Source organism: Acanthopagrus latus, chromosome 17 (assembly GCF_904848185.1).
Source record: "Acanthopagrus latus isolate v.2019 chromosome 17, fAcaLat1.1, whole genome shotgun sequence".
NCBI classification, from domain to species: domain Eukaryota; kingdom Metazoa; phylum Chordata; class Actinopteri; order Spariformes; family Sparidae; genus Acanthopagrus; species Acanthopagrus latus.
This window is the reverse complement of record NC_051055.1, coordinates 23169947-23182478: the sequence shown is the minus strand read 5'-3', so window position 1 is coordinate 23182478 and position 12532 is coordinate 23169947. Positions and strand designations below refer to the sequence as shown.

General features: G+C 41.9%; 1 protein-coding gene across 3 annotated transcripts; it reads right to left on the bottom strand.

Moving 5' to 3' along the window:
* csf3r (colony stimulating factor 3 receptor (granulocyte)) lies at positions 1 to 12532 on the bottom strand. Of its 3 annotated transcripts, none has more exons than XM_037075412.1 (17): positions 12376 to 12532; positions 9030 to 9148; positions 8191 to 8265; positions 7723 to 8019; positions 6583 to 6715; positions 6286 to 6452; positions 5181 to 5350; positions 4941 to 5091; positions 4566 to 4648; positions 4235 to 4442; positions 3027 to 3215; positions 2740 to 2841; positions 2204 to 2350; positions 1980 to 2120; positions 1776 to 1872; positions 1618 to 1696; positions 1 to 710 (listed from the first exon to the last, which is right to left on the bottom strand). In XM_037075412.1, exons 3-17 carry the CDS (start codon positions 8252 to 8254, stop codon positions 231 to 233), a joined length of 2508 nt encoding a protein of 835 aa, XP_036931307.1. In that variant the 5' UTR covers positions 8255 to 8265; positions 9030 to 9148; positions 12376 to 12532; the 3' UTR covers positions 1 to 230. The 3 variants fall into 3 exon arrangements, with proteins under 3 accessions (XP_036931307.1, XP_036931309.1, XP_036931310.1); XM_037075414.1 differs by lacking the exon at positions 12376 to 12532 and adding an exon at positions 11988 to 12006; XM_037075415.1 differs by lacking the exon at positions 9030 to 9148 and having other exon boundaries at positions 12376 to 12511.

The window sequence follows — 12532 nt, the reverse complement described above, 5'->3', positions numbered from 1 at the left end:
TTTTTTTCTGTAGTTAAAAAAAAGTTTATTTTCAAAAGAGGTGATGTATCTACAAAGTGTGCTACATATAACAGAAGAAGCATGGGCATCAGAATCATTTCACATCAGACTGATTTTAGGATTGATTTTACAGCTCTGCAGGATCAACTTCGTACAATTGGCTCATTGCAAAAAAACTCAGATCTACATGATCTTCCAAAGCGTTTACTCTTAAAATCAGCAAAGTACTTTTAGTCTTTTTCATCATTCATGGCTAAAGCTCGGAGAAAAGGAAAGTCATCCCACAGAATGGGAGGATCTGCCGCTTCTTCCAGCACACAATCATGGCACGGCCCAAAAAAACATTGCTCCTTTGTCATCCCATCCGTTGCCATGTTCTGATAGCACTTTGGAGTGAAGGATTCTTCAGACTCCAAGAGGGGCTGCGTGGACTCAGAGCGCAGGTACACGTGAGATGTTTTAGCCGTGGGGCTGCTGCATGGGCCGTTGAAGATCACGGTGGAGTAAGTGACGGAGTCGCTGTTCGAACCAGAGTAGCCAGGGGTGAAGGGTGAACCACAGATGGACTCTCCCAGGTCGCTCGTGTCCTCTGCATTGCTCAACCATGGGTCTTCGTCCTCTTTACCTGGCTTCACAGGCAGGTCCAGGAAGCTGAGGTGGGACAGGTACATTGGATTGGGCTCCTCACTGTCTGAGCCAAGATGGGTATCCTGCAAAAGGAAAATAAATTGGGCATCAATGTTTTGAATTTGTAAATGACAATGTAGGGTTTGACCAATGATGATTATTAGTAAGACCACTAAGTGATATTTTGAAATTTTGATTGTTTTTTTAAAATATAAACTAAAAAGATATTTATTTGAGGACAAGTTCACCCAAAAATTAAAATCATTAAATCTAAATGAAAAGTCAGGGGAAGTTTTCATAGTCCACAAAACATTTCTGGAGGTGTAAATAATGTCTATTCAAATTAATGTGGGATCTTGAGCCTTCTAGAGACTTGAGTTATGACGGATGAGCTGTATTGAGCCATTTTATGTTTTTTTTTAGTTGTTTTATTGTCTTTTAAAATCGACCATCGTCCCAAGGAGAATGCCGGAATGCTGTTTCACACTGTGCAGCTCAAGAAATGTTTTGTGGGCCACGAAACTTAGATAATACACAGATAATGACCACTTTTTCATCTGTGGGTGAACCTAACCTTTAACTACTGTAGCAAAGCCTGGCTAATATGTACATCCAGCATCAGCACAAGACAGTACAAGTATAGCTTTCAGGTAGGAACGCTGGTCCTTTCTGCCCTCTGGTGGTCAGTAGTATTAGTAACTCCTGTCTATGCAGTGAAAATGGGGACAATAACAGATAAACATGGACAGTTGTCCCACACTGCAACAAATTATACAGTAATGTGTACATTTATAAGATGATTGAGGCAGACAGTTTAAAGTAGGGTAAATAGTTACTTTTGAGAGGAGCAACAAGTAACTGATTACTCATTTTTACTTGTATAACACTGGTGATTTGATCCATTGTGGATATAAAAATACTGATTACTGTAGCTGTGACGCAAAGGGGGTTATTGCATAAAAACATCTCCAACAGGTTAAATTTCCACACCTGTGTTGATTCTGATGTCCATCTCTTGATGCTGCTATTAGCCGGATCTGGAACAGCCGGCCAGAAACGCCCCTTCAGCCTGCAAAAATAAGATAAAATGTGATAAGAAAAGAAGAAATACATCGTGTTGTAGAGAGACGATGTGGTGATGATCTTACCGTCTGTGGTTCGAGAAGCAAGTCATCACTGCGAAGATAATCAACAGTGACAGTGCAACACCAGAGGCTGTCACAATCATCACAACTGAAACCGCATCTAAGATGAGAGAAACACGCACTCTGAATAAATTACCTCCTGTGGGGAATACACGCTTTGTTCATCCCTCTGTCTTACTTCAAGAAAAGCTAAATGATGACACCAACCTAAAGGCTCGATGCCAAAATGAATCGTTGACCCGTTCAGGCTCCCACCAGATGTGCAAACCATCAAAATAGCTCCATACAGAGATTCACTGCTGAGGTCTTTCAGGACCACCCTCCTCTCCTCTGGGTCGGTGTTCACAACTGAAGGGAAAAGTCAGACATCAGATGGCATCATCGCATGACAGATACACATAAGAACAGTTAATTTTCGGTCTTTAACCTACCGCTAACGGGTCCGTTTTCGTGCCAGTAGAAGACCTTGTAGCTCTGAATGATCCCATTACTTTGGTTTAGCAGCAGTTCATCCCAGGTGAGCTCAATGTTTGACTGCCAGGTCTTTTTAACTCGTATTTTTGGAACCATGGATGGAGCTTTAAAAGGAAATGCCATCGTGAGTGATTAATGCGACCATAGGGGGGCTATTATGCTCATAAAATTCGAGGGGTCTAAAATTAGAGGTTGTTGTGTACTGTACACACCATAAAGCCCCCCCGAGGCACATTTGTGGTTTGTGATATTGAGCTATAATAGTAAAAGCGACATGACATGATGTGAGACCTTTAAGCCAGAAAATATAATTATTCATGTCTATCCACAAGAGGGCATTATTCCACCATGGATCAGCTGTTTCTGACAGATTGCGCAATACATTTTTTCACCCAGCGGCAAACTCTTTCCCCGCTTCTTCAAAGTTAAGTCCCGAGCTCTCACACCTCTGCCTGCTCTTTGTGCGATCCTCTTCATGCCTTTGGTGACTTACCCTTTTGTCTCGAGTAGGCATTAGCAGTCTGAGGAAGGCCTATCCCATCCTTAAACCTTGGATACACAGAGATCCCATAGGGCTTGTAGGGCTCAAAGCTGCCTATTGATGAGAGTGAAGAGGTTAGAATGTATCAGCGCCCGTAAGCTCCTAACAGTGTGTACAGGCAGGTCGTGAGCAGGAAAGAAGAAGACGTTGCATGAGATGGAATTATCATGGTGAGAGACGAAGTCAAATAAGAAGGGCACGGAGCTGAAAACCTGCTTTACAAATACTATAAAGCATACCTGTGATAAGAAGACTGGTCTGGTTTCTGGCTGTTATTTCAAACTGTGTGAGAGAGAGGTCTCTGTCTAACAGAGGTGTCCATTCAACCACAAAACCAGTGAGACCGGAAGAGTCCAGGATGCTCCACCGGACCAGCAGGGATCTGTCATCATGAGGAACGGCGGAGATGTTTGATATCGCCATACGAGCTGCAGACATGAGACACAACAACAGGTTTTTTTTAAGCCGTAACACCCCACAGGCCTGTCAGATGATCTCAGGTACCCCTTCATCATAAAACACACACACACGGTCCAAATGTGTTTATTTGAATTAATTTCAAACTAGATGTTATGTAAACATGCTATAAGGAACTTTTTACAGGTTATGACATAGTCCCAACTTAATGCTGATGCCTATTCTGACCTACAAAAGATGATAGTTATCTTAGGCATTCTTGCATGTCAGTGGGTTGGATTCTGACTTAATCTGATTGAATAAGGCATTAGATTAAAACAAATCTTTAATTGTGGATTGCTGGAGATAATGAGGACGAAAGAAAAACTAAGTTTACTTTTACTATAGGAGGCGGTGGTTGTTCTGTTTTCAGCCACAGGGGCCGCCAGAATCAACAATACGAAAATTCCTTGTTGCAGCTTTAAGTAGTAATCATTTGAAAGTGGATATAAAAGTGGAAATTACATTTTTCAATACAACAAACAATGTCAAACAATGCCAATTTAACTGTTTGGGAATGGCAAAAGCTGGAAACCATTCATCCATTACATTTGTTGTTCTGTTTCAACAGTTTATCTTTCACTTTTAATAATCATTTCATTAAATCATCCATTACCTTCAGAAAACTATTTAATTCCCTCTGTTCTCTTGCTCTCTCTGGTTGCCACACACTTATTTGCAATTAAGACACATTAAATCAGATATGGTTATTACAGCGAACTCAATATGTTGATATGTTTCATCATTTATTTCACAAACAGCTTTAGAGGAACATGTTGCCACCTGCTGTGCCGGAGTATCAACGCTGCACTTTTTTAGGAAATTAAACAAATTTGGCTTCATATTATTGACACCATAATTACCTGTGATTTCACCATCACACGTTTCCCAATAATTCATCGGGCCAATAAATATCATTCATCCCACTCTTCGAATGATCACACCTGAGCTGTTTTCTTAACTAAGTAGGTTTAAGCGTGTCAGTTTTTACCTTTAGGTAAAAGAATCCGAACTTCAGTGGGGGTGGACCTCCCCGCCGCATTCACAGCGCACAGATACACTTTATTTGCCCTCCTGGGAGCCTGGAAAGCACAGTAATTCTCTGTCGTTGAACACACCTTCCCCCTTTCACCTGGCAGTTTTTGGGCTGAGACAATGTACGACACATTTCGACTGTTGGCACGGAATTGTTTTGATGGCTGCAAAAAAAAAGGTGAGAAGTCATTTTAAAGGTTGAACCTCACACACTCTCGACCAGAGTCGTATAAGAAGATACACCAGTCCGTGACAGGTGTCAAACAAGCATGTGTGAGGGGTGTTACCTTCCAGAACAAGTGTATGCCGAGTTGTTTTTGCAGGTGATCCTCTGATACCTTCATCCACCAGTCGAGACGTCCAGCGGGAGCTGAGGAGGAAGAGACAGCTGTCAGGTTGGCGGCTCGTCAGAGGCCTGCACTTTTCTTCTCACCCTTTAAAAAATACAACTTTTCTACACAAGAGAGGTCTATGGATTCACTGTCAGAGTGTGCGGCTGAACTCAATACATCAATTCAGCCTGTGCTATAGAGCAAAGCAATGGGAGATGTAGAACATGACATTAGCATATATTGAAAAGACCAGGAAATGGAAGAAAAGGCAATAGATTGGAAAATGTTAGAGTGACTGATTGTGTCACTCTGAATTGATCTCAGCCCCACCGCTCTCCAAGGTGACTCCAGACTGGCTGCTGCTCCATTCACTCCAGGGGCTCTGATGGTATCTGACTCTAATCTGGGCCAGATACTGAGTCCCATGGAGTAGACGACACTGGTCCACAGGTTTGCTCGGTCTTATCCAGCTCACCAGGATCTAACACAAACCCACACAGATATGACTACAATCTTCCAGCAGGTCATAATACTGTACAGTTGCTTATATCTGGAATGACGTGTACTCACTGGTTGGTCACTCCATTCGCTGCTGTCAGCAGTCCTAAGACGGACTTCCAGGTTCAGACGGCAGCTACGCATCCAGGCCTGTTGCTGAGATAAGCGCCAGTTCAGTTTCAAGCAGCCGTTCTTCTTAGGCACCGCTTCGAACTTCGTGATTGCTGGAGGGTCGAATTTAGCTGAAATAAAGAAAAGCAGTAACTTGGATGTCATTATTTATTAATTTAGGTTGTTTTAATCCATGCAGGAAAAGTTCTTTTTCAGTTTTTCAGTTTTTTTCTGAAAAATAATCACTCAGGGATCTCTGAAAACTCCAACACTTATTTTTAACAACACTTGAAGCTGGTCTGAATATATACCATGAATATGATCAGCTACATTTTTCTGTACGTTGTTGTACAAAAGGGACAAAATATATGTTGCAAATTGGTAAAATGGTTTAAAAAAATCCTTTTGTCATGCTTTGTGTGTAGGTTTCTTTCACCCAGGTGAGTAAAAAGATGACAATTCTGGAGATACCTTGAACACAAAAGTAAGGTTTGTCGGCAAGATCTTCTGGGTTTTCAAAAGGTCGTAATATTTAGGTGTTGAAAAGACTGATTCTGGGCTTTTTTTTAAAAAGAAATGTGATGGTGCTATGTGAGAGGGACACACTCTGGCCCTGTGCATTATAAAATGATAATAGAAGGTTGGACTAAAAAAGAGACTGCCCTATTGTTACCAATTTACCACTGCACTCCTGTAACTCTGTCTGACTCACCACGATTTTAAAAAGATTTAATTTGTGCACGCATTCTTGCATGCCTACTTTACCCACCATGCAACTTGACCTCTGACCTCCGCCAGTGTGGCTTATGTAGCTTTGAGATACTTGCCTTGAGCAGAGATGAGGAGTGGGTTACCTCAGCTACAACCAAAGCTGACTCAAGGGGGGGCATCATCTGAGGGAATGTATAAGACTTCAAGGAGCTGAGCGGTAAAACCCCCCAAGACCAGTAAACTGTTCCTTGTTAAGTTCTGGCAATCGGAAAATCTTATTATACTGAGGAAAGTGGCTGCTCAGTTACATTTTAATGGAGGTTACTTCCTGTACACAATTTTTTTGATTTCTCACTTGCACCGATGGGTTCTATAGTGATGGGTACTGAGGTTGCTTCTCCGAGTTCATTCACCGCCCTCACGCATATTTTCATTTCTGAGAACAGGACGAAGTCAGAGCGAGGGATGGTATAGCGATGCACTCCCGGCAGCAGCTTGTAGCTGTGGTTCTCGTTTAGATCCCTGAAATGATGAAATCATAACGTGGGAAACGCGATTGTGAAACCTCAAGGACATATTTTGTAAATGACACTTTTGACATTTGCTTTCTGGTAAGCAGTTTTTCAGCGTTTTTCCTGGTAGAGGGAATTACCATATCTCGGTGTGGAGGGTGTACTCTGTGAGCAGGTGGGTCTCCTGCTGCCCCGGGTCCCAGCTACAGGTCAGGGTGTTGGGGTAGGTGAGATTTGTCTGACAGCTGAGGTTTTGAGGTGCTTCAGGTGGATCTGGAGATGAAAGAAAAAAAGTTGAAGAGGGTTTTTTTTTTTCCATGGAGTTGCTGAAAGTTGAAAGTGCTCTTTATTCATTTTTTACACCCATGTTTTTTTTCAACTGGAGTTGCAAAGAAAGGTTCAAAAGTTTGTGTGCATCATTTGGAATTAATCTGCAGTGAGTGTCTAACACAGGCTTTGGGTTATGATTAAAAATTGTATGTATGTTTATACTATTTACAATGTTAATGAGGTAATAATACAAACTTTTTGCTCTATAACAGAATAAACAAGCTGTTCTCAGAGGAAATTAAGGTCCCCAGATCACTGTTTGAAGCTAGAAAAGTAAATCAGTAAGAAACTACGTTGCCCTTGGGTTACTTATTTACTTATTACTTATTTACTTATTAGGTTGGGTTACTTATTTTAACTATGAAAACGAAAAGAGTTTGTTTATTTAGTTTGTTAAGGCATGAAAATATCGGTTGATAATTCATTTTTCCCTTCTGATTGGAAGTTCTTCCTCAAAACTACGTAGTGCAGTAACAAATACACAAGAGAAAAACTTTAAAATATCTATCTTTACTTTTTTTGTGTTTTCAATGAATATATTTGCAGTTTTTTTTTTTAAAAATAGTTTCGTCAAAGAACTGAATCATCTGAGAAAATCTGGAAACCAAAAAAGTGCAGCTTCTCTCTCAATGTGGTGTTTTAATCTCCTGACTCAGTCTTTCGCTGCTCACGTATCCATCGAGGGTATGTAAACGTTAAAATAGGCCAGATATCTTAGATGGGTGGACCAAAAAAAAGTTACCAGCACCTTTTTAAGCTAATCAAAATGTTCAGAAATGAAGTTTTATTTCCACATTTTGTTTGCTCAACCCAACACATTGAAAGTTCCTCTTTTCTCAAACTTGTCATTGTTTTCTGTTCTGGTTTGGACTGTTGGGACATAAGCGAGCCGTAAAGACAACCCTGATTTGGTTAGAAACATGCAGGAGAGAGCTGAAATCCTTTCTCACATCCGGCTCTGATCTCCACTCCTGCTAAGACCTGAGCAGGAGAGGCCTGGACGCAGCAGGTGAGGGACGCCCTGGTGTGATTGAAGCTCGGTATTACCACCTCGGACACCCTGCTGCTCTGATTGGCCGCGGGGCTGCTGGGGAGGAGGCGATCCTCGAGGCGCCACTCTATGTGGACGTCCTGTCCGACGAAAGCAGGGCAGTCCTCCCTGATGACACAGGTGGCCCTCACAGGTGACCCCAGCGGCACCACAGAGCTGGACGTTTGGACCTTCGCGCACGGCTGCATGTCGTCCTCTAACAATGAGAATACATTTCCAGTCATTCATAAATGATTACTAATGTGAAAAAAAAGCCTCGTGTTCTGTTTGGACAGACTCTCCAAGGCGAAAGGAAGAAAATAATGTGTAATAACAATTGTCTTTATGAGGTGTTTTTTCATTTGAGATTTGCTGTTTCCCGGCTCACCGTTTCTGGCTCCATTCACCAGCGCCACCAGCACGACAATCACTGACACCCGTGTGGATATCATGATGATAAAACCTGTTAGGAAAATGCATTATTCTCAAATTACAAACTTTCACGGCCTATCAAAAGCAAATATCTGAATTGCCGCTCCTCCCCCCCACCGACACGCTTCATTGTGTGAGGTGAGCTGTTGACAGTCGATAACGCCTAGTCGCTTCAAAACACATCATCACCATCTCCCCCCCTGTTTCCGAGTGCTTGGGACAGCCGCCTGATGTGAGCAAGAGTGCGATCTCCATAATACATAATATTTCAATATAAACAGACAGCCGGAGAATGCAATACAATAGCGGAGAGGAGGGTGCGGCGTTGTCTGCGTGGAGCATTACGCAGAGCAAACCGCCAAACTCTGACACGCTGAATGCATAAAGCTCCGCGCCAGCTTGGGTCCACATATACGCAACGCGACTACACACAGGATGTGACATGCAAAGCTCCGCTGGCTGTTGCGAAATCAAATTTGAAACTCTCTGCAGGTGAAATAAACACATCTCCTCGTGTATCATTCTATTAGAGGGATAAAACTCCCTCTGAACAGACAGGGAGTTGTTGTAATTGCCAGTCCTCCGTAGCTGATTGGCGATGAACACGCCGAGCAGAAGAAGAGCCTGAGAGTTAGGCAGGTGGGAGCAACCTCTCCGGCATATTGCACTTCTGATATTAAGTCAACAGCTCGCCCTCTTAAATTCCAGACTCAGCTGGGACCTCGCACTACAACACAGGTGTTATGGAAATGAACTTTTTTGGAGGACTCGTGTTTTTTTCCCCCTCATGCTCACCATTACACGACCGCGACAGGTTAAGATTCACTCCTGGCTCACTGAGCAGCAACAAGAGCGCGCAGGCATGCCTTCACAGCACGTCTGTCACCCAAAGGTGAAAAGAATACCACTGTCCTCTGAAACAAAAACACACAAAAGGTAAATGATAAAGAGCAGATTTAAAAACCAGGAATATATTGCAAGTCGTCCATCATTTGATCCACACATCACACAGGGTTTAAACTAAACTAAACACATGACAAGTTTTGGATTTCCTTTTCCCAGGATACACATGTGGAAACAAATTTTGGGTTTCAGAAAAGATGTTTCATCTCATCTGCTGCTCTCCATGAATGTCTTTCAGCTTATAATGTTTCTGCAAGGCACACAATGTTAAATAGCTTCATGTCAAAACCTTTCATGAACTTCAGCAGTGAACAAAGCTGTTGTTCGGGTTACAAATAGTTTTGGGGGTGAAATAGAGAATTAACCAAGAAGACAAAAGATGATTACAACCATACTGGCATTAGGAAATTTACTGTCCATAAGATGACGTGAAGGTATTGTATTATTATTATTATTTACCATATGCTGAACATGTGAAAAACTTCCAGGCACAAGCCTCTCTCCTGCTGTCACCATAACAAGTTGTACTGACACGGAGCAGGATTGGAATCTGGCACATGTGTACGTCATTTCGCGTGGTAAACCACAGACATGCAGGAGTGTTTCTTCTAAATTTCACAACAAATTTTTACACACAAAATGTTTACACTCTTTACTAAGATTAATACATTTGACTCAGTAATTTTTCTTCTGGTTCCTGTTTCTAAAAGGCGAAGATATTTGTACATTTGTGGTTGTTTGTATGTTTGATTGAACCAACTAAAGATAAATACACCTTTATATAATTGATTTATAATGAAAGACTACGAAATAAATAATAATCATCACATAATTGATTATGAAAGTAATCTTGAGTGACAGATGATTAATGGCATAACAAGCGAGGATAATGGATAAAACGTGTCAATTTTAACATCAGAAATGCAATTTCATCTGTGAATTAATTCAATAATCATAATAAACACCATTATTTCTTATAGCACCTTTCATACAGCTGATTTAGCTTTAAGTGCTTTACAATACAAAAAAAAATGGCAAATCAAAATGATAGAAAAAACACAATAAAACAATAAAAAGTGGAAAAGGTAAGAATAAACTATAGGAAGAATGTCAGTTAAAGGCAATGTTGGCAAAATGAGTTTTCATTAGTTGTTAGAAAATGGTTCAGAGAGCTTCTATCACCTAGAGCCTCGGGTAGCTCTGGTGCGTGTTTACGTCAGGCTGAATTATGAGGTGGTGCAAATAATTCCAACTAATGGGAGTTAATAAATGCTGCCAAGAAGTCAGCAGGGAGGAAAGTTCTCGTGTGTTTTCTGACAGTGTGGCGGATGACTTGTAAGGATTTCTCCACCAGAGATACATTTCGCACACTCGCACACACACACACACACACACATACAAACGCGCTGGTACAATGGTGAGCACACAAACATACGTAGAGCGCACAACAAAGCCAGTAACTGAGACCGCAGTGGGTTGAGAAACTTTCCTGTGGTCTCGTGACACCCGGTCTCGGTCTCTCCCTCACTGAATCTGGGTGAGAAACTGCAAAAAATCTGAAGCCTGTGTGGGTTTTTTTTGTTTTGTTTTTTTCTTCTTCCTCAGGGCCAAAACAAGTTGGCAACATCTACATGTTATTTTTGTTAACAGGCTTCACCTTATGTTTTCAAAAGCGAAAAGAGGAACCAATTGAGATGATTTGTTCTGAGATTTCCATTAATTTCTGCTTCCAAGTGTCTTCTCGGTCTGGAGCGACTCTACCTCGGGGCTGAAATTTAATGCCCGGACTGTCAAAATTGCAAGCGACCTCACCAGACGAGGAGGTGTTACTTTAATGTTTTGTAACTATCACTCAAGCTCAGTCAGATCGCCACGTTTGGTCGGCGGCGGCCTGCTATTTGGAGAAAGTCTGTGTAGAAGCGATGCGAGAGAAATGGGATTCCTCACTGTTTTCTTATCAGCTGTTTGCATAAAGACCTCCATTTTCCCTCCGCTGCTTTCCCTTTTGACAATTTCTGCGCACTACTAAGATGTAATTTCCTGCGGCTCTGAACAAAATGCAATGGAGGGAAAGAGACGGCGAGGGAGGGAGAGGTGCGCTGTAAAATCTGGAGTGCGTTTTTGTCAACAAACGCAATTTGATACAGTATAAATATCTGCTTTCAGCGTTTTTGGCCAATTGTGTTCCTAATGACTGGATCCATTTGTGTGCCTCAGCGGGGTCCCAGTGACACTCTTGCTATGGCCACCGTATGTTTCCTTTCCCGTTGCTGTTGGAGGTTGCCAAACGCCCACTTTCATGATTTGGCAACATCCTCGGCACGAAGCGCAATGACAAACACGCCACTGTTTCCCCTTTCTTGGTCCCACTTCTCACACAAAGAACTTTGCCTCAAATAAGAAATTTAGAAAAAAAGCATTTAAGAAGATATATTTCTTTGAATTTGGACATGTAGACATCACACGAGAGTTCCTTCAGGCTCGGAGCCAGTGAACCCGTGTGTCAGCAGTTGTAAAAGTCCACGAAGCTCAAAAAGGAGGAATGAAATCTGTTTCACATCCTCTTTTATCTTGGAGGACGTGGAGCAAAAACATGTTTTCCATAGCTTCAGCACGCTAACATCACGTCCATAGCTACAGGGTCACCATTTCGAAGAATGTCACAATGACAGAACAGCAGACAAGACTCACAAAATAAGTGACGGGTGATGATTGGTGAAGCTAAAAACAGTGCCATATGTTTTCTAAAATTTCCTTTAAAACTTCTTTGACACATTTTAATTGGACACAGTTGGAGCTGAACACTTCAAGTATCTTTACTGTTCAAAAAAATGGATGATTTCATCTTACCCTCCTCTTTAAACACATTTAAAGATCTTCCACATCTGTAGCATTTTCACATCCTCTACATCTGTAGTTTGTTCATGTACTGGCATCAACAGACAGGAAACTACAAAGGACGATGAGTGACACAAGCACAATACAGAGCAGCCCAAAAAAAAAAAAAAAATTATATAAAAAAAACAAACTGATTAAGCAAGTGTTTTAAATAAAATCAAGAGGAGCGGTCCGTGAGTTGGACCAGGATTGCATCTCTCCGGCCTGAACCCGTGTCATCCAGAAACAAGTTTTGTGAAGTTTCCCTTTTCAATCTGGCACAAGTACCAAAAAATGAAAGCACCGGCAAATCTCTTGATGTGAAGATAAAGGAGAGCCATCAGAGGGGCTTGCCACTCACCACACAGGCAGCTGCAGCGGACCCAGAAAGACGAGAGGCTCTCATCAGCACTGATAGCTACTAGATGAAACGGTGTGGCTCAAAGCAGCTCAGATTGGAGGACATATGTGAGTGTTAGCCAAGCAGCCACGGCGGCAGCAGCAGCAGCAGCAGCAGC

What these genes read in the sequence shown, in the direction of transcription:
- csf3r (XM_037075412.1), bottom strand. Translation starts at nt 8,254, where the DNA reads ATGATATCCACACGGGTGTCAGTGATTGTCGTGCTGGTGGCGCTGGTG. An exon ending in AGTGGAGATCAGAGCCGGAT is followed by an intron (nt 6,716 to 7,722) that starts GTGAGAAAGGAT and finishes TTTCATCTCCAG; the next exon opens with ATCCACCTGAAGCACCTCAA. An exon ending in GCATACACTTGTTCTGGAAG is followed by an intron (nt 4,443 to 4,565) that starts GTAACACCCCTC and finishes TTTTTTTTGCAG; the next exon opens with CCATCAAAACAATTCCGTGC.